The sequence below is a fragment of the Pteropus vampyrus genome, unplaced genomic scaffold, assembly GCF_000151845.1.
Source record: "Pteropus vampyrus isolate Shadow unplaced genomic scaffold, Pvam_2.0 Scaffold78, whole genome shotgun sequence".
Lineage (NCBI taxonomy): Eukaryota > Metazoa > Chordata > Mammalia > Chiroptera > Pteropodidae > Pteropus > Pteropus vampyrus.
This window is the reverse complement of record NW_011888859.1, coordinates 5,198,606-5,221,438: the sequence shown is the minus strand read 5'-3', so window position 1 is coordinate 5,221,438 and position 22,833 is coordinate 5,198,606. Positions and strand designations below refer to the sequence as shown.

Below are 22,833 nucleotides of genomic sequence, written 5' to 3'. Positions count from 1 at the left end.
CCTAGCTTTTCTCAATAGTTTCTAATCATTCACAGGAACTATATTACCAAATCTACACACTTAAAATGTCCCTATTAACATATCAATGTTCACATATGCTTCCAAAGTACATGACCTTCTACCCCTACCCAACATAAATATCACTGAACACTACAAAAAATAAAACACACACAGAGTACTCTTTTTCATTTAAGGAAGATCAGTGTACGCTCTGTTGCTAATACCTAACCCCCAAAGAATATTCTTGGTAATAAAATTTTCCAATCATTCTCTTTCAGGCTTCCAAAATCCCATTTAACTCCCTCTGTTTCAAAGAACAACCAGCATCTACTACCTCCCTCCATTCACAAATGGCCAAAAAACATATGTTTTATCTAAACCTCAATATTTCCTTCTAATTGCAAACTCAGCAAAAGTGCCATAAGCACTATTCCACAGGACAGTTAGGGTTTGTTTGTTTGTTTTTTTAACTAAACTGAGAAAGATCAAAATCTTCTTATGTCAATCTTTTATATAATTTCCTATTTAAGGACAAAAGGGTCACGAAGAGGTTTTTAATGACCCGATGGGCCTTTTCAAAGGCTATTAGAACACGACTGGTCATATTCTGTATCTTAGGTAAACAGAATAATGGACCTGCTGTCTGAAATACAACTGGTGGCAGGCCTCTCTGAAAAATAAAACAAATTAGTTATTTGTAAACTGATCAACTCTTCAGATCCCTAAAGAAAGCAAAATTTGCTTAGAACAAGAAAGAAAATCAAACCTTTTTGTTTACTTCTTTTTATACATGTTTATATTTTATTAATAACTTATCTATCTGTACTATATTTACTGAAATTGTATTACTGTTTTTGTCTATTTTTACAATTAAAAAATATACATTAGTAAGAATGTTTTCATGTTCCTTTTAGCTTAATTACCCAAAAGTGCCCACACTTCTTAAAGTTTAAGGTTACCAAGCTAAAACTCAGATGCACTTTTATCATAAAAGAAAATGTCTAATAATAAAACCACCCTGCGAATACAGGTCTACACTTTGATGATCCTCCCGCATCCGTAACACAGGCTCTCCTGATGTCAATTCAGTACCTTGGAAAAGACTCCTTAAGCAATTAAAAGAAAATTCTGAAACTGGCGGAAGAAAGTATTAAAAAGTTTTTACATAAATTCTATTAGGAAAACACTTACTGAAAAAAGCATAATAAATACTCTGAAAAGATCCTAGTCTAATGGGGGCCAAGACAGCTATACAAGTCACTGCAATTAAAGGTAAACAGTCAATGCCACAAGAGATGAAAACAAAACAAAAGACTCAGTAAAAAGCACATTAAATCATATTTTGGTGGTTATCTTAGAACGTAAATTAAGACATATTCAAGTTTAAAATAAAGGAGTTAAGCTTATGGCATTTTTTAGACCTCCCACTGTTTATTTTGTTTAAATGCTGGCTTCATTTCATATCAATATTAGAAGTAGGAAAAAACTACAGAAAGTGCTCTAATTTTAAGTGATACTAATCCAGGGAGACAAGAGGTTTTCAAACTAATTTTTATATCACATGCTATATGCTAAGATTTATTAATAATGGTAATACAAAGAGTATGTAAACTAATGTATCTCAATAGCGAGAAGCTGTATGAGTAAGAGGTATAGAAATAAGTGGGCATTAAGGAAGATTTGTTGAGATTAGGTCTGAGTGAATTAAGTGAAGAGCAAATATTACTGGTCATAGCCCCAAGGCAACAAGAGGATAAGTATTAATTTATCAGTCATTTGCTTTATGTGGATGATCTGAAGATCTAAGTCCACTGGAAAACATAACTGTATTAGCCACTGAAGATCACCAAGAATTTAATGACATGCAAATATAGACAAATACCAGTTCAAACAATGGTGAGAAGACCACTTACTGAGAGATCAAATTATAGACCTAGCATAGGATATTGGAAAGGTCTTGACTGCTTGTAATGGAAAGTTAACTGTATATCAAATATATGCTAAATATCGCACATGCAGAAAAATATTACAAAATCTTCCTCTTCAGCAAAAAGGTTAAGAAGTAACTACGTAAGAAGTTTCCTCCTTACAGTCATGTACATCATGGATAAAGACTTACTAATTATACATTAAAATCACCATACGCATTTTTAAAAATGTACAAATACCCACAATTTTCTTAGTTCCAAATTACAAAACTAGAGATGATTACCAGTATAATGGATTGTCTTAAACCTGAAGTAATAAGACAGTATTTACATCACTGACACTTGAAAAGGAAAAACGCAGCATAAATCTACAAAAGACCCAACAGCAAATTCAGATGTGGTAACAAATATAGTTTCGCAGTACCTATAGTATCAAATTAGCCTAGTTCCAGATTAAAATATTTAATAAAAGTAACACTAAAAATATGTGATGTTAGAGCCATACAGAATACCAACAAATCTCTCCCCAAACTAGCATTATCTTGTGTAAAACACATCGATATAGCATCCATGTAAAGAAAAACATATTTCATAATTCATATAGAAACTTTCTACACAAACAAAGCCTGCTGAAAGAAAGTGGCACGCTGAAATTCATTTAAATAAAACTGGTTTTCATCTTAACAGACTGGGGGCCGGGGGTTTAGGTGCCCGGCTGCTCTATGGTTTGTCCTTCATTCAGTGACTGGGACTTCTACATACTCACCACAGAACCTGGAAACTTTGCCCTCTAAAAAAATATTATTGAAATGTTATTGAGCCAATTAGGGCATTTCTTCTTTTTAATAGCTTCATGAGAAATTTTCTACTATGAACAAATCTAAATCTTCTTGGAAAGTAGGCGAGGTAAAGATTAAGAAGAAAGTAAGCCATTATATGATATGTATGTAAATAGAACAATTCGGAAAAATTTCAACTACTGACAAATATATTGACTCACTTTTTAAAATACTTTTAGGCCCGTTACCAGTAATCCACCTAAAAAGCACTAGCCCAGAGCAAAATTCTTCTGTCAGCTTTGTGGAACTGCCACACTTCATTCCATCCCTAGTTCTGCTGTAAAGTTCGCTGAAAGTCAACTACCCATTCTAATGCAAAGCCATGAAAAGATGCCCAGCCTAGTGGGCGATGGCCAAGTTCGAGGGGATGTGAAGAAAGCAGTACACTGAAGACTGCTCTTGGAGCTACACAGAAAATCTGCATCAGTACATAACAATATTTCCAACCTGTATAACAGTACACATCACCAGCCAATGACAAACCAACAAAGTTGGACTTCTCTATAACACCAAAAATCTGGTAGATGAAAAGTGGAATTCATTGTCCATCTGCTTCACAGGAGTCGACTTAAATTCCTAAACTCATGAGCCAAGTCTCAAATACTCAGCAAAATGTTCCATTTATCAATAGTGTTTACATGTGTGTGCGCATGCACACACATTCTACATGTTCACCAAAGCTGTGAATTACCTGCTAAAGAAAAAATCTTATAGCGTAAAACACAGAATCATTAGCTTTTTCATTCCTTCAAAATCCAAGTAACTAGACAATAAATACTCCACTGTGATTAATAACATGACCACAATAAATTTCACCCGCCTTCCACCATAGAAATAAAAGCTGTAAAAATTAGAGTTTCAAAAACACATGCATCAGATTCAAAAGTAATGGACGTCCTGTAGCCATCACTTACCTTCTTCTCAAAGGCTACAGATAAGTTGACAATGAGTATGGTTTGCATGCCAAATGTCATGTACAACATTCAGTACGAATGCTTATTCTCAAATGTTTACAAGTATAATATAATAAATCTCATTTAATGTAAACACATTTAATATCATGGTTAGCCTAAACTCCCATCTTAAATACAATTTCTTAACAGAGATTAAGCAATAACAATAATTCTTCAAATAAAGATATTTTAACAAGGAAATATATAAAATTTTGTACAGATGTATTCTTTTAGTTTATAAAGAAAACCTCATTTAAATTAGCTTGCCTATTAAAAAGGCAAATTAAGCACAGATGAACTATTTATGGGCACAACATGATACCCTATAATACAGCCAGCCACTACTCCAGTCAATATGCATCTCATTCACCATACAGTATCCGCTGGCGGAAATATTTATAAGCTGTCTTTCCAATTTTAAACTAAAATATTTTCTTTTGGGTGAAAAAAGACTAGGTGATTTCTTATTATATAAAGTCCCAGAAAAAAATTCAAACTACCATCAGATGCTTTAACCTCATCATTTACATCCATTGCCAAATGGGAATTCCTTTTATATTCAACTCTTTGATGGCGACCTCTGACTTGTAACACCAGAAAGCAACAAGCTAAACAAAGCACGACTGACTGACTGTACTACAGAGACGCCATTCTGCCACAAAACCCATCCGCCAGATAAAACCTTCCAAATGGACTCAGAGACACCTACAAATGAAATAAACTTATCTAAAACAAAGAATGAAGCCCTAAAAAATAATAAATCACAAACATATCTGAAATCTAGAAGTATCTCTCCTAAGCCTTAATGTAACACAGAACAAACAAAAGCAACATTTCTTTTTAAAAATCTTTAACTCATTACATTTCCAAATCAGCACATTAATGTCTTACTGGTAAACTTGATGGTCTTTCTTGTTGTATCAAGTTCAAGTCTTCGTGGTTAGGTTTTCCAGGAGCCAAAGAAGGTTGAGACCTAGTTCCATAGCCTTCCTGAGACATGTCCTAAACAAACACAAACATAAAGCACTTCATAAATATTTCAAAGAGTTATAAACTTCTTCAGTAATCAAAATGAAGCAAAGGGTTATCAAAAACTATCAACTCACGTTACATTTAAATAGACATAAAATGTTAGAGCTATCTTTTAAAATTCTTTATTGAAAGCAAAAACAAGACAAAAAAAAAGCAAATTGTCAAGAACAAAAACATATATATAATTAAGAACTAAATTTATTACGGGACCATACAAAGACTGTACTTGAATTTTGCAGGAAAAGATGCCGAAGGAAGTCAGCAATAACCAAACTCTCTTTCAACCCAAAGCAAACCAAAATCTCATTTTATTATGTAATTCTGATTTTGGTTGAACTGCCTTTAATATTACCTTGAAAATGTTAAAATAATTAATGAAAACTTTATTGTCAACTGATTTTTAATATGCCCTCTCAGTAACCCACAAAACAACATAATTATTAAGCTCACAGTACCCCGGGGTTGCTACAAAACCAATAAACACAATGTATAGAATTCCATATGTTCACGTGGCATAGTTTCCAGAGAATCACAATAAAGAATAAAACAGCAGTGGAGAACAAAACACATCCAAAAAACCGGCTGAGGTACCAGAAACTTATCATTAACGTGGCCTTTCTGGCCATGCAGTTGAACACTTTTCCAGGATGTATTCTGCATGGTTTCAGTATTGTGCTGAAATAATATTATATAAACCCAATACACCGCACCACACCAAACTTACTATTTACCAGATCTCTAGCTGTTTAACTGTGTGTGCTCAGCTACGAAACACCCGACCACCACTTACACCCGAGGTCAGACGGCAGGGCGGAACGTGAAACACTCATGACTGCATGTCTTAACTGGCTCTCAAAGTTGAAGAACCAGTTTCTCATTGGAGAGAAAAAAAGAATGGAAAATATCGCTTAAAAATAAATTTCTCTCCCTTCCTCTGTCAGTTTAAATATGTGTTAAAATTAAAGAAACATGATATACAGTTCTACTTCTCCTGTTAAATCCTCAAAATATTACTTTAAAAATTAATTTTATTTTAAAAATTAACGTTTATTAGTTGAAACCTTATAAAAAGTTTCTGCTGCCCCACCTCTTTCTCACACAGTATACACTTAAAATTACATGGCTTCTTAAGCCAAGAAACTTTGGACCAAGAAGTGGTACTACAAAGTGACAAGCCGTACGAACTAGATGTAACTAGCCTAGTGTGGGGTCAACCTGCCTTTAAACAGGCTCTGAAGTAGAGAGCGTGCCAACAATCCGGCATTTCCCAAGCAACCCTCCTTCCCTTTACATAAATCTACACACACACACACACACACACACCCCCCACCACCACCATCCCAACCTCTAACAGGACTGCATAATGCCCGGTCAGTAGTATGCTTTTGTAAGAGAATTAAATCCCGATTGTCCAGGTTTTTATCTTGAAAGAGTTAGGTAAGGTCTCAGTGAGCACGTGCAATCGAAAGATACTTGAAAGGGTAGCTCTTCAATCTGGCTGCCAGCAGCGGGTAACAATTAGGCTGTGGGCGACAAAAGCCTAGGCTGAAAGATCATTACCACTTTCACCGCCCTCACCCCCCGCCCCCCACACACACCAAGTTTCTTCCGGATCCCAGACTTCTACTTGTCGCAGGGACTTCCCGCTGGGTGCCCTGCAGGGTCCTTTAGATTAACGGTAAGAATATCAAATCAAGTAGGGCACAAGGCCTCCATTCAAGGGCCTTCACCCTGTTACAAAAAAGCCACAAAGGTGCGGGACAGCCTCACAATAGGCACACAAATGAGCAGACCCTGCTTGCTCCTCAAACACACGTGTGCACACACAGTTTGCAGGCGGTGGTGCTCAGATGCTCTTTTTTAGAAAACTTCAGTTAAGAAACAAACAGGCTCATATGCCCTATGCTTATTACTAGCCTTTTAAGTTTCTTTTTATTTTCCCTTTGTACCTAAATGAACTGATTTTTTAAGAGCTGAAAAAGACCATTATGACTACAGTGAATACTGTATTTAGATACTGCCCCCTCTAAAATTAGCAACACTGAACTAACAGACCATGAAAGTGAGCAGGAAATTTTACTATGACTTCATAGTTCACATTTTTAAGGCTTTCAAAGTTCCAAGTAAGTATATTCCGCCAAAGTCTCAAACACTATTCCCAACCACAAGAGGCTTTCAATTATTAAATACAGTTGAAAATAAAAACAGAATGTAGTGGGAATCGCAAAAAAATGGGATTATCTGCCTCAATTTATGTTTGAACATAAGAATTAATTTAACTGAGAGAACATCCAGAAAAGGTACCAAGTTTTAACCTAAAACAATCATCATCCATATATTGCTTACACTGGAACTATAAAATCTATGCTTGGCAGCTTTAATAAAGACATAAAAGTTATATTTCATAATGAACCTTAGCTTTTTCCCCCTTCTGAGCTATATTTACTTTCTGATGTGTATTTACTTTCACCTCAGGAAGAGTAAAATAGGAATAAGAAATTTAATAGACAATAAAGGGCAATGTCGGTATCAGAAAATAAAGAATATGTTCAACAACTTTTATAAACAAACAACAACTAAGCACGGCCTCATATTTTTAAAACATCACTGCCATCTTTGGTTACTTACAAGTTTAAACTAGTGCACACAAACTTACACACTCGTTTACAGACACAAACTACTATCACTGCATTCATCCACAGTGCACATACAAAGCCATGACTGTTTAAAAGAATATCATACTGTGATAATACAGATATGCCCCGCTTTTCCAAAGTTGGCTTCACGTCACTTCACTTTTACCGAAGACCAACATTAGTACCTGTTTTTTGCTAACAACTGAAAAGTCCGAAGAGGAATTCTGCTCTTACGAAGAAAAGTGAAGACGCATTCCGCGTTGATTTTTGCAATGAGCCATTTCAGAGGCAGCATGTGCTTGGAGCAAGGAGAGAGGCCCCGCCAAGCTCCTCCCGGGTACCAACACTCAGCGTCTCAGCATCATCCCCCGGAACCTTAACCGTGTCTGCGAGCGTGTGTGCTTTTTCTCGATCAACTGTGCATCCATTAGTAAGATGTGTCCTCAGGTAATCGCTTCTCCGCGTTCTGCTATGTCACCTCAGGGAAGGTTTCATAGGACAGCTTCGCTTTTGGATCGTGGGGTAAACCTGTACTGCGACGCAGAAGAACCACGCGAAAGCAATGTGGTCACCCCTTCTGAGATCCTTTATTAGTGTTATTTTTCTTCACCTCACCCACAAACTTTTAACCACTGAGGGATTCTGGTTTTAACCTTCGTGAAGGGAGACTGACTCACAAACAACAAGTGTGCGAAGAGCCCGGGGAAAGGGCGTGTACACATCTGTTTCAGATGTTCTCACTTCGGTGTCTGAGAAATGTCCTAGACGTTTACTGAATGCCTGGCAAGGACCACTCCCTCGGGTGGGCACCATCGGAAAGGAGACCCTAGTGTCCCCCTTACACCGCGAAGGGATGAGATCAAAACTGTCGAACGGGTGTCGCGCAAAGGCCGACAGCACCACGGCTTCTGTTGTCTTTTATAACGAAGTGAATTCAGCACTGATGGCGACACGAGAATGACGAAAAAGCAGAAAGAAATGTCCAGGACACTTTTAAAAAATTAATAGGGGAAAATAATCCCATGGTATGAGTCCAAAAGGTACCAAGAGATCAACAGTGAAAAGGAAGAGCGCCGCCTCCTGCGGAAGGCCCCGCCCACCAAGGCCCCGCCCACCACGACTCTTCAGTGCATTACTGCGTACAGAGGTGACTTTAAACCCACTTTCCTGTAAACACTACTGGGACAAATTTTCTGCACACGGCATGACAATATACTGCAGCATTCGTTCTGTATCTGCACCTAAATATCAACTTTATTCTTTTTCTGCCGCACAGTATTGCATTCTCTGTTGACGCTGTGACCTCCTCTGCCAGTCCCCTGGTGCTGGACACTTAGGTTGTTCCCAGTTTCCCCACTCCGTACAGCAGTGTAACAAACATCCTTGTGTGCACCTCTTCCTGTGAAATATTTCTGTAGCATAAAATCTCCACAAGTGGAATTTTTGCCAAAGGGTTGGTACATTTAAAATTTTGAAAGAAACTGGCAAAATGCTCTTAAAGGAAGTGTCAATTTACACTCACAGTCCATCATTCTGGAAGGGAACAAAGCTTTACTAAAGATGTTTACCTTAGCATCACAATATGACCATACCATGGAAATATTTTCCCTTTTTAATTTTTTAAGTGTCATTGACATTTTCCACATTTTCATCAAAGTCTCATATTGCCATTAGTACTGAATTCATTTCATTATAAGAAGCAGAACATCCAAAGCAGGAAAGAGGTAGGAGGACTGGCAGATAATAACCAAAAAACAGAAACAAAAACCAAAATAATCCCCAAGAACTTAGACAAACATGGCAGTGGCGCTAAGAGGTTGGGGTGTAAGCCCAGAAGCTAGCAAAAACTGGCTGTCCTTCCGTCCTGCTGAGCATCAGAACTGAAACAAAAAACAACAGGGAACCACCTAGGCTTCTGGATCTAGAACGTGATGATTCTTGTTATTTCAGAAAGGTTTTTCCAATAAGTGCATGAAATACAGACATGCTAGAGAAAGACGGCCACTTACCACTGCTGCAATAACCCAGAGTGAGGTGGTGAGGATCTGAGTAGCCTTATAACGTCCTACAATATCTAGGTCGGAATAATTTCTGGCTCCTTTTCTCTCCCAGCTTTAGAAAACTCCTATCATTGATTCCAACTACTAAAAGGGAACAGAAACGGCCCTGGCAGGTAAGATGCATGGCAGAGGAAGAGGACGGAATCACCTCCACAGAGACAATGCCTGATGGCTGCACAGGTCTTCCAGGGTCACGTGAAGTCATCACTCTACTCAAGAAATTTAGCATGCTATTACTACTGCCCGCTCCATTTGTAGTTTGTAGCTAAATATGTTGAAAATATCCTTCCAAAGAAAAACAATATAAATCTGTAAAATATTCACTTCAAGAATGGCATAATCACCCCGTTGCTGCCTCGGAAATGCCCTAATGGAATTGTTATTAAGAAGGACGGCTGACATTCGCAGGCAGGGCTCTTGGACATAAAGCCATGAGATAGTCCCCACTTGCTTCTCACCACAAGGAAACAAAACCTCAAGTACTCGCACGGCTGGTGTCTGGGCCTGTGCGAGCATCTCACGGGCTGGGCCAACCTCACTGCACCTCACTGCACTACAGAGACACCTGGAGGCTTCAAGCCTTATTACTAATAAGGATTTAATGTAATTTTAACTTTTTAAAGGCTTCCATATATCCTCTTAAATTCCTTTCAAAAATTATGAATCTTAATATTTTATATGTGGGATACTTCCAAAACATTCAATTACAATACTATTTAAATAAGAAATATTTTTTAAAACTCCTACAAATTGGAATACAAGGCCACTCTCCTACTATTAATAAACATCGAATATTTATTTAAAGTCCAAAGGCTGATGAAAAGCAAGATAAAGAGGCCTCTCCCGCCTTCTCAGCTTACGTTCGTTTAAGGATCCTCTGCTGGTTTGTTCCTCTTTCTGCCTATCCCGTGAAAACGTGTCCCTCGGATCTCTAGCCCAAGGACTCCACACTGACCACCAGACGGTGATGATCCCGAATCTCTACTTTGCGTCCCCTGCACTTTAACTACATTCGGAACATCGCTACCCGCAGGTAGAGCTCCATGCACTCGTCAAGAGATGGCTCTTCTGTCCTCCTCAAACCTGCTCTTTCGTCATCCATACACGTCTGACATTTCGCCACGCCCCAAGTCACTGTCGAGTCCACTCCTTCGTCCTTCTGACTGCGGCCTCTTTACTCGAGCCACTTTACGCCATATTAAGATTTCTGGTGGCCTCTTGCCCATGGTGCCACCAGAGTGGATGGCCAGGGTGCACTGCTGCTTGGACAGGCCCCCTCCTTGGTGACCACTGAGCGCAGTCCGCAGTCCTCGGTGTGGCACAGGCAGAAGAGCGCATCTAGCATCCTCCAGCTGCCACTCCAGCTTCACCTTGGCCTTCCCCAGGTCCACTGCAAGTCCTCGGCTTCACTCACTCAACTGCGCGTGGGCTCCCACAGGGACACGTGTCTGCATGTGCAGATCTTGGTCTTGGTCCCAAGTGGACGTCTTTCTTTCTATGTCTGCAAAGCAACCAGCTGTCCTCAAGATACTGCTAGAAGTTAACCCCACCATCACACAAAACAACTACCTCACATCGACTTCGGATCAACTCCTCTTAAAGAATTTACAGCACTGTATTTTAAATATTTGTTTATGTATCTCCTGAACTAGATTCTTACTTCCCCTTGGGTTCCGGGGCCAAGCACTGACAGGTACTCAATAAGAGCCCGGTGAATGACTGACTGAATGGCTTCTAAGAGCTTACACTTAGAATTAGACACAGCAATACAAAAATAAATGTACGAGGACAAACACATAAAACTGAACAAAACTTGGGCTCATGTCCAAGAATATTTATCATGTTAACAGCTACACTGCCTGGTAGCAATGTGCTACAAAACACATTTTGCTGTTTGTTACTGGCAGTCTTAAGGCAAAAAGATGACTGCGAAAGACTGTAGTTAAAAAATATATCTACTGCAAATTAAGAGGGAGGGAAAAGACTACGGCAAGCGTCAGTACCATCGAGAGAGAGAAAAACCAAGACATTCTCTACCTCCTCCTGAACAAACCAGCGATGAAATACGCTTCCCCCAAAATAACCGATAATAAGTTTGATAAAGCCTGTTTATCAACTACCGATATGCATGAAATACAAAGGGCTGGGGAACACATTAAACCATAGCGAATCGATTAGCAAATCTCAAACGGTAGGGCTCTCTACTAGACAAGTGACCTAGTTTCTTCAACAGATAAGTTGCACTAGAAAGAAGAAGAGAGAAGAGGAAGAGAGGGCGACGGAGACAGGAAAACCCCAGCCACGAAAGGTGCACACACCGCCATGCAGGCCGCCTTTATCTGGGTCTTGATTCAAACTACAGTGCGATATAAAGAAAACAAAAACATTTATTCCATTTGCGACTACCAGAAGTCTGAAGACTGGATAACTGTATGAAAAAATCATACTTCAAATGGGATAACTGTATTATGTTTACATTTCTTTTTTAAAGCCCTTTATCTTTGTGAGATATATTAAAATGTTTACAGATCAAATGATACAAGTCTGGGATTTACTTTAAAATAGTACTGAAGCTGGGAGGTGAGGGAAGAGAGTGTAGGTGCAACAAGACTGGCCAGAGAACTGTTGAAAGCTGAGTGATGGGTACATGGGGATCCCATCTACTTCTGCTTATGTGTGGAAGGATTCCTTAAATGAAAATGGGATATGGTATGAAGGACAAATTCAGGAACCCAGACACAGGGCTGAGGCTGTGGCACTGACCCCAGCTGTCACCTGAAAGCCTCCCAGAGCCTCCTAACTGGACCCTCACCTTTCATCTCCTCTCTCCCGAGAAGCCCGCTAAGCACAGATCATTTACGGTTTCAGTTTCTTAAACACCTCCCATTTTATCTTCCACATGTTTGCTGTCTATTTAATCCTAACACTCAGCTGTCTTAAAAAAAAAAAAAAAAAAAACTCTCCATAATCTTAACTAAATTAACCTTGCCAGTCTCATTTCTCCCTAGATCTCCAAGATAAAACCTGCCCTTATTGTTGACTCAGTGATCCTTTCTCAATCTCATCTCTTGATCAAGCTGTCCTGATCACAGCTCCAGCTGCCATCCTTGCCTACATCTGAAACTCTTACCCTTATCTTGGTCCTGCCTCTTAAAGGCCCAACTTCCTATTTCACTGACTCCAACAAGCCTTTTCCAGACACAGATCTCTTTAAAGACCATGAGTCTCTGAGTCAAACAAACTCAAGGTCAAATTCCAACTTCAAGACTATTCACCAGCTGTGCAATCCTGAATAAGTTTTTCTGAGTTCAGTTTCCGACTCTAGACATCATACTGGAGTGAGCTCACCTGGGAAGGCTCAGCGTAAGATGCCCTCCTCCACTCCCTGTGAGTGCTTTAGGCACACAGTGCTCACAGCCCACAGGCTGAAAGGGTGTTTTATACCTATGATTAGTCTCTGTTTAGAATAATGGCAAATCACTGTAATTCTTCTTAGTCCATATCAATACTTTCTCCTGCATCTTACCTTTGGCTCCAAAAATATTTTATAGCTTTTTAAAAAATCATATAACCAAAGCTCAAATTGTTTTTTATTGCTGCTTATTCCATAGGCAGATTCTAAGCTTCTATGAAAGCCATATTCCTTCGAATACACCATATATAGATGAGATTCATAATGTTATTTTCTATCAATTCAAGGAAATAATTATTTCCAGATTTTAAAAAATAATTCTAGAAAAGGAAAGGCTTACACAGCTACTTTATGAGATTTTCTTACTGATGAGTCTCATTAATATTGGCAACAGATTCTTCACTACAGCTGTAGTTTGCCACAAACGAGGATGTTGCTATGGCACAGGACTTACCAGTACATGAGGCTGCAGTAAAGATGAACCCTGAGCGGATTAGAGAACAGAGAGGCCACCACCAGCAAGAGCAGCTGTGTCCCCTGCCCAGCTAGGATCCTGGAGGCCACTACGCTGGCACTCAAGAAAGGCTTTTGCTTTGTTTTCTCTTCACTTTCACAAGAACTTCCTACACAATGAAGGGGTCCAGAGTGAGAAGGGAAGCCAGGTGCTTACCTAAAATCACATTTCCTAAGATATCAAAGAGAAATATGAAGATACTCAAGAGCTAAGGACTAAAGTAATTAAGATTTTTAATAGACTATTTTAATAAACTCGCAAACCTAAATGAGCCACAATAAATGTTCAGCTATGCTTTGTGCGTGTCTCTCTCTCTCTCTCTCTCTCACACACACACACACACACACACACACACTCCCAGCTTTGTAACTTATTACCTAAGAATTACTTGCCACATCCATAAAACCAAGATATAGAGACTTACCTCCAAAAGCTGTATAAATGATTGAAGGCGGGACTACCTTTAAGCAACTAGCTCTGTGCCTGGCATATTTAACTGTTCGATAAATTATCACCTATTTTACATATCTAAAATCACACTTAAGAATGAGAATCAAAAGTCTCATTGAACCACTGGGACTTGATCTTGTGGTCTTGATGCTGATGACAGCAGCAGCTACAAAGCAGACAGCATTTACTGTTTGACAGGCAGTCTTCTAAGTGCTTTACTCACTGAATGAAGTCTTTCTGTCTAAACATCAGCCCCATGGAATAAGTACCATTTTACAGATGAAGAAAATGAGGCACCGAGGTTGAGTAACCTGCCCAAGGTCACTCGGTTGGCAAGTGGTGGAGTTGGGATTGGAACCCGTATATACTTTTCCCAGAGTCTATGTACTTAACTACCTTCTCATTCCTCCTCCCACTGGACGAGAACTATTCTTTGGACTCTACCCCCATAGCTGGTGAATTTCAACCTGAGGCTGGGATCCAGGAATCTACATTTTTAATAAACTTCCCAAATTTGCTTATAAAGTTTGAGACCTGTTGGCTACAGACAGTGTAGTATTTTCATTAAAGTTTGATAACTAAGAGATTGCTTCCACGTGGGGTTTTTGGTAACATGCCATTACCCAGTGTCTAAGTGTGAAATGTTACCGTGTCAGTAACAAGGTCTGTTTGCCAGGCCCTTGACCCATCCTCCCGCAGTCAAGAATGGCCTACATGTCTTACTGCAGCAGCAGCTCAAGCAGCTCTGAAACTAAGTGGCGCTGGGATCTCACACTCGCTGAGGAATGACTCTCACGCCAAAACCTACACCCCTCTTTCCTCAGACCAGGGAGCTGACCGGCCCAGGCACGCCAGCCAGAGACCTGGACTCTGGGGCTGGAACTCAAATGTAGAGCCTAAATTCTTAACCTGGAGTGAAAGGGATTTGAAAACTCCCCTTAAATTAAAGCAATTTTTGTGTAATGCATATATTTTTCTGGGAAGATCTTTAGTTTTTACTAAATTCTCAAGAACCCCCAAAAAGCTAATGGGCAAGAACCAGCAGGGATAATACCAAAAATGGGATTTACCAGAATTGAGAAGAAAGTAATTTCATAAATTTAAAAACCAGATTAGCTACAAAAAATACTGCATGTGACATTATAATCTTTATATAAATAACTGAAATGAAAATATAATTACTAAAAAATTTCCAAATAATGTTAGTGTCCAAATCACATACATATTAAAAGCTCAGGTAATCTAATTCTAGTGTAAGAAGTTATCTAGACAGGACGCAGCTTGCATTTCTACACACATACTTTAACTAAAAGAATAGCATGAAGGACAAAAGTGGCATGATAGCGACCTGCTTAAACAGAACTGATGAAATCCATATGCTGTATAAACAAGTAGAGTTTGTTTTTGACCATGAGCGTGAAGTAAGGTGCCAGAAAGATCCTGCCTCAAGCCTATCCTGACAACCCATCCCTACATCTGTACAAGGAATCACTTTTAAAAAGTGGTCTGACTTCCCCGAGAAATGCCTTTGAATGAAAGCTAAAAGAACCCAAGGAAAAAAAGACTACGTTAAAAATAGCGGGGGAGGGGGGAGAGGGGAGGGAACCATAACGAGACAACAAAAGATAGCCAACGAGAGATTTTGTTGTTTTACACTGTCCCAACAATGCTTTCAAAATGCAAACTGTTGATTCTTTTTTACCATGAACATATATTACTTTAATAATGTTCAAAAAAAGGTTAAAATGGATCATCTAATCTATGAAATTCTCTCATCCTCATTCCAGTTTTCATTTCCAGAGTACAGAGTATGAGGAAAGAAAGAGACTTAAAAGAACTTCAACGGAAGGAGGTAGGCCAGAGACACTTCTCCTCTAATAACAGAAAAGCTGAATTTTTCTGAGGTTCCCTCATAGTTTAAAAATATATATATTCCAGTGAAGTGTACTATGACTATAGGAAATATTTTACCTTTAAAGGGTCAATTGAATTTCTATTTGGGGAAAAAGGAAGAAAAAAAAACCTCCAGAAATTTGAGAGTTGCCATCGATTATGTCAAATTTAAAGTAAAATTTATTTATTTAGCCATTTTCTCAAAATAAACTCCTCAAACTTCCCACGGACATTCTGAGGATAATCCTCCTCCTGCTTTTCCGTAGAAGGGCAGGTTGAGGGCCACTGCTCTAAAGCAAGGAGGCTGTTCCAGGTAGAAAGGTCTGGGCCCTGGAGTCCCCTGCTGTGCAGGACATTAACTGTTTAGCTACAGAACGCTAGGCCCAGGAGAGAGAATGAGTGCCCTCCAAGTGAGCTGGGCCAGAGACCATAACCAGACAACTCAGAACGGCCAAAGGGCAGTTCCTGGGTCAGCAGCAACAGCAGCATTACCCTGGAACCTATTAGAAATGAAAATTAGTGGCCATATTCCAATCTACAAAATCATAAAGTCTGGGAGGAGGCTCAAGAATCTGTGTTTTAACAAGCCTTCTGGGTGATTCTAACAGACACTAAAGTTTGAAAAACACTAGGTCAACAAATGGAAAACAGCATATCGGTGACCTTAAGGCGTGAATATCGGCCTATCTCTGGAGCCAAATCCATCTCTATTATAAACAGTGGTAAAGAAAACCATCAACCCTTTAGGTTAAAAGAGAGCTGGGATCAAACCTGCACCCACCACATTCGGGCATAACGTGCTGTATAACCTCTCAGGGTTAGCACTGACGAATGAGATAATAACCATGGCCCACGCTACTGTAAAAGAATGGAAAGCACTGGTTAGTATTTCTGCACTCCAGCGGCTCTCAAACTTTGACACGCATCAGAATTGCCTGTAGTAAATGTAGATTCTCAGGTTCCCCAAGGAGAACAGTTTTAGAGTGAGAACTTACTTGAGCAAACACTCCAGGTGATTCTGGTGCAGAAAATTCCCCTTCGTTTCCTTTTAGAAAACCACAGCTGTACACTTACCTACTGGCCCCTCCTTACCTCATTTCTTGATCTATATCCTTCTTTCACCTCCAAGGCTAATTAATGCAAAGAATCCATGCCTCTCCCAAAAAACCAGCACTGTGAGCAAAATCAGTTAGCGAACTGGGGTTGGTTCTGTTAACCTTCCAGGAAAACAAAAGTGGTCATTGCTCACACTAGCAAATTCTAAAGGTAACCTTATGTTTCAAACATCTGCAGATAACCTTCTTCTGGAATACAATATACGTAGAGCTTACTACTCTAAGAATTTTTAAAAGCAAAGAAACTGATGGAGAACTTTTCTGTTTTATGTGTTATGTTTTACTTTATCTTCCATTGTTTAACAAATTGAAATGAGCATTTAAAGACAAATGAAGACAGCTGAGAGTAGCAAAAAATCCAGGGAAAAAAATTCCCGTGTCAGAATTTAAATATCAAGAAAGGAGGACTATATGAATAAGAATGAGCCTCGATAATACTCTTAATTTCTTATCCGGCTCTATCCTCAACCTCATTCCTCAATACCACTGGGGGCGGGGAATGGACCCGAGAGGAGAGGAAGTGGAAGGGCACACTGAACCACACCCACATGCAGCCCCAGTCAGACAGACACCCCCACCTACAAAGGGGGAGACTTGCTCCTCCCCCCGCTGAGTCTGGGCAAACAGGATGAAGACCTAGAGAACAAGTCCCAAGTGCACCCACGTGTCAGACACCTGGTTCAGTTCCATAGCTGCATCTCTAGTGATGGAGATGGAGGAGAGGGGAGAAAAGGAGAAAGAGAAAAAAACATTCAAAGCTCACGCATTACAGCTCTGTTATAAACACAGGGAGGGGTGCGGAGCTTAGTTCATTTTTACACAAAATCCTGCTCTTGACTTGTTTTGAAGCTCTTCAGCTTTTAGTAAAATATATCTTAAACGATGCAAGACTGTCCTCCGTTATCACCATAGTCAACGGTCACGGCCAGCTGACGTGACCTTCTGCACTTTTCTATACAGGCCCCACTCCGCCGAGCAGACGCCCCGGTGTCTGAGCGTGTGTCCAGCACCACGCCGGGGGCGTGCCTGTGGCCTCCAGGCTGCTTGTCCCAGGAAGAACCTTCCATCCCCTTTCCAAAGTAAATGAAATTAAGAACATTGTTATTACTATACAATCCCTCACTTCCTGGTGTTATTTTCCTTTGATTCTAGAACTTGAAAGAAAAATTTTTTTTTTAAATATTTTAAACATGAAAATGAATAGCATTATCAAAGTATAATCCAATGCAGTTAGGTTCCCAATTATAATCCAAAACATAAAAACAATCACTATTGCAAGTTTTCCTCCAAAAAGCCAAAAAATGCTTTATTACTGGAAGAGATCTGTATCAAATCTGAGGATTTTTCTCTTGCTTTTTTCCACTTCTACAAAAGCAAAGGCCCAGGTGAACATGGCTGCAACTGCTTACAGGATCACCCCGATTTCTACAGCAATTAGAAACAACAACAAAACATTCCTGTCAAGTGACATTCTAACATTCTCAAAATGTTTTCCTCATTCTTCATTAGTTTTTCTATCTACTTCCTCAAGAAGCTTTCAAGAATAACAAGAGGCAAAACACGAATACACAAAAGTGGCCATTCTACATGAACTGAAACTGTTAGGGCAGCAAATTATATCTATCAAAATCAGTGCTGAGCTTTTAGTATACTGTTGTCTCCCAAGAAAGAAAAAGTCGAAGAGGAAAGTTGCTCCTTTCTCATACCTGTCCTCCTAAACCCTGCCAACCCCAGCCCGAGCCCGCCCTAGACGGCTGAGCGAGAAGACCCTAACGCCACCTCTGAGCTCACGGGGCGGCTGCAGCCCATGTCCTAGAAGCAGTGAGCTAAGTGGATACCCAACTCAATAACCAGAATCGGCCTAAAAGTGGGCTTGCTCAGATGCTAAAAGTTCTCTCCTTAGATGCTCATGGCTCTGTAAACTTAAAAGGAAACTCCCTCCTCGCGATGGTTCACGGCCTGAGACAACTACAAACAAGGCCAGCAAGAGTGGAGGCTGAAAACTCCACACGACCCAAGGCTTGACTACTAATCTCCTCTGAAACAAAGAATAACTGCTATCAACCTACATTCCGGAAGTTTTTATTATCGAGTTAATTAATAGACTCCAGTGTTAGTATCCAAATATGAAGCAGTTAATGGCAATGAACTGTAAGTGTTCCTGTCTTCGCTCTTATAACCAATTTTATAAAACAAATGATATGCGCACTTCAGCGATTTAACACAGGCCTTCCATGGTCAATCCTCCCCAAAAGTTGAAAAATAATGAGCGGCTTAGAAATTAACATTCTGTCACATAAATAACATGAAGCATAGATTAGAATAAGTAACAGCAATAAGGAAATGTTTATACCACAATGATCGCTACCAACGTGCTTAACATAACTTCCGAACTCCTTGACTGACTTATTCGAGTGGCAAGTTATTAAGTTTAAAGTATTTTACCCACATGCTCCAGTGCTATCTCCTTCTTTTCAAATAATGCCCATCTGCCAGATACTTTCAGCTTATTGCATCTTCTTCTGAAATTGCTGACCATGAAGATGACTAAAGCAGTATTTTAGAAACTACAACTTAAATACTTATATCTAACAAGTCATGAATTCGTTGACAGAGTTCCTACTTGGTTCGACCAGTGATCCACTGATATTAGTAACCTGCCGAGCTACTACTATTTCCTGTTTTAAAAAATTATTAAGCAATCATCTTTTATTTCACTTTGAATCATCGAGGAAAAGCAATATGTCACCAGTTCTAAGCAGGATATACATATTCCTTCTAAATGACCTTGATGATTTAACCAACTGGAGAGTCCAGTTCAGTATAATTCGGGGTTGGGCATTAACTCTATTATCACTAACAAGGAATTGTCCTACCCCAAGATTAGTTTTTCTTCCCCTGGGAGCAAACTCCTACTCATCCTTCAAGACCTCCTCCAAGATACTTTACCAACACCCAGTCACAACGCAAAAACCCACCTCTCCCACTGTTCTGTCATTATCTGCCCGTGTCGACCCGTCGATTAGACTGGGAATTCCTTCAGGTCAGACACAATGTCTTATAAATCACAGGGTTCCCATCATATAAAACAGTTCCAAGCACAAAGAGGTTCAATAAATGGTTACGGTTTGCTTTTCCTAACCATTCTATGTTCTGCAATTTTCCAGTAAACCTAAGGCTCGAAGAATAAGAAGATAAAGTTATACCATGAAGAGTATGCATTCATCATACTCAATATTTCTCTCAGAATCTGGGATAACTCTATCAGCTGGAAAAAACAAAAACAAAACCTATATCTAAAAAGGCAAAGTTTAAAATTCCCTTGCCGCTTTACACTAGGGTTTTTTTAAAAATCCATCCTGATCTATCTTTCCTTCTTAAATAAATCGGGGCCCACGTGTATGGAGTCATTTCCTATCAATTTTCTCCTAGGAAAGAAAGAGTTTTCTGGCTCTGAAAACAATAGTGCAATTTCCAGCCACGAAGAGAGAGAGATGGTTCTGCAAGGCGGCCAACTGTCGCGGGCTGGCGGTGGGGCCGAATCGGCAGCGGACCGCTGTCAATGCACTGGGTGTTAACAGACAGTCTGGTTTCACAACAGGCAACTCCCGTCAGGTTACCTGATTCCTGGAACAATGCCCTTCACACCTAACAGCTGCACCCGTTAGGAGGCAGTGGCGGAAGGCCCTGGAGAAACGTGAGCCGCAGGAGAAAACAGGATCTCTTCTCCAGCATCTTATGAGAATGGATCCAAAGCAGAACAAGAGTTAGAGGTAAAAGGAAAAAGATTATGAATCTAGATGTATAAGGAGGAGAGAGGAAGGTAATGAGAGTTCGCTAAGAGGTGACAGTGAACAGGAAACAAATCCGCACATAATACTTTGACCCAGAACTGATGAAATGGAAGGCAAGTGGAAACGAAAACAAAAAATAAAAACTTGCAGCATTAAAGATTTTTCCTACTGTACAAAAATATTAAATATTTGGTAAAACAGTTTGAGGAAGTGAGCTAGGATACAAAAACACTTTAAAATGGAAACCGCGTCTTCAAATAGCTATTCTTTGCTTTAAAGTCTAAAAAACTAATACTTTTTTAAAGACGAAAATGTCAGGGTGCTGAGTAAATAAAATGCTTGATGAATGGGCAGTGCATTTCTCTGTTGTACTATGACAGGAAGAATAAGCCAGGCCGACTTATTCTGTAGTTCTAGTTTTGCCCCCTAAGTTCAGCAGCAAAGAAGAGAAACAAATGGTAATGAAGCAAACAATAAGAAACTGTGATACTTAAGGAGCCTGTGAGTCCACAGTAAATCAAAAATTGTAAATGCCCAACTATGTACTCCTTCCTTTATGAAATCAAATTTCTGTTATCTGTTCAATCAATGACTGCAGCACCACATTAGGGAGAGCCTATAACTAATTCAGAATTGTGTGAGGTTTAACATTGTTGGGGCGCAAAAATCAATTACGTAGAATCCTTATTAAAAATAAAATAACAAAATATGAACCTTTGGAAAATATTAAAATGTATTTAAGTGCGCTGGCTGGAGTTATCATTTGTTAAAATCTCTGGAGAAGAATTTGGAAACATATACCAAGTCTTAAAAATGTACCTGTTTTATTACCCAGAAATTCCATTTGGGAGCTTCTAGATGGTGGTAGCATTTTCGTGTGTGGGCTCACACATAACATGCATACATAAGGCACAAAAGTGTCACCTATAAGTTGTTTAACAAAGCATTGTCTGCAACATCAAAAGAAATTATAAAATCTAAATAGCCGGCAATAAACGTTTGTCTTCTTCAACACTGTAAAGTTTGCTTACTATGTACCAAATACAGTCACCCTACTCTCCCACCCATGGGGGGTACATTAAAGACCCCCAGTGAATGCCTGAAATTCTGGATGGTACCAAGCCCTCTATATCTGCTACCTTTTTCCTATGCATACATACATACCTATGATAAAAGTGTGACTTATAAATTAGTCACAGTAAGAGATTAACAATAATAATTTAAAAATTTGTAACAATATAATAAAAGTGATGCAGATGTTTCTCAAAATATACTACATTCATCGTGTCACTTGAAAGCACTTTATGCCTGCTCCTTGTCACATGAGTGGCCAGCATCACTACTCTTGCACTCTGGAGCCATTACTAAGTAAAATAAGGGTTACCTGAACACAGCAGTCACTCCGATCGCCAACACGGCTGCCGAGTGACTAACGGGCAGGTAGCACACACGGCATGCAGACGCCGGGCGAAGGGACGACTCATGATCTAGGTGGGGCAGAGCAGGATGGTGGCAGATTTCATCCTGCTACTTGAAACCAATTTAAAACTGATGAATTATTTCTGGAATTTTCCGTTTAATATTTTCAGACTGCAGTCTGACCACTGGTTAACTGAAACCGTGGAAAGTGAACCTGCGGATAAGGGTAGGGCCACTGTAGAAAAGATTTTTTTGAACGATTAAGTCAATAACAACATTCGGCATATTTACTGTGTTTCTATTTTGTGCCAAGCCTTGGTCTTGGTACTGGAGACAACGATGACAAAAAGCCCTTCCTCTCATAAAGCTTATATTCTAATAGGCGGAGCCAGGGAAAGAAAAAAAACAAGTGTGTAATTTGTCACATAGCGATTGGCACTATGGAGAAAACGAAAGCAAAGCAAAGTGAGGAGCACAGGAAGACGGGGTTGCCTATCTTACAGAGTGGGAAGAGCTATGTTTCCCATCAGGGAAGGCTGCCCTGAGTAATGACCTCAAGGAAGTAAGTCCTTCTTTGAAGACTTCCAAGGCCAAGTCCTGCAGACACCTGGGAGAAGAGCATTCCAGGGAGAGGGAACGGTAAGTACAAATGCCCTGCGATGCGCACGTGATGTCTGAGAAACATCAAGGAGGCCAGTGCGAAAAGGGGGGTGGGGGTGGGTAGTGCCCGATGGGTACAGAGCAGAAGCCACTCTAAGGCGTCTGGCTGCGGAATACCTGTAGTGGAC

At 39.7% G+C, this 22,833-nt stretch overlaps 1 protein-coding gene across 1 annotated transcript in view; it reads right to left on the bottom strand.

Annotated features, from left to right (window-relative positions):
* Positions 1-22,833, bottom strand: part of ARID1B (AT-rich interaction domain 1B) — a 389,943-nt gene that overhangs the window by 241,455 nt on the left and 125,655 nt on the right. Inside the window, exon 6 of the mRNA XM_023532165.1 lies at positions 4,612-4,722. Coding sequence (XP_023387933.1) covers positions 4,612-4,722 — 111 coding nt within the window. The remainder of the gene's footprint in view (positions 1-4,611; positions 4,723-22,833) is intronic.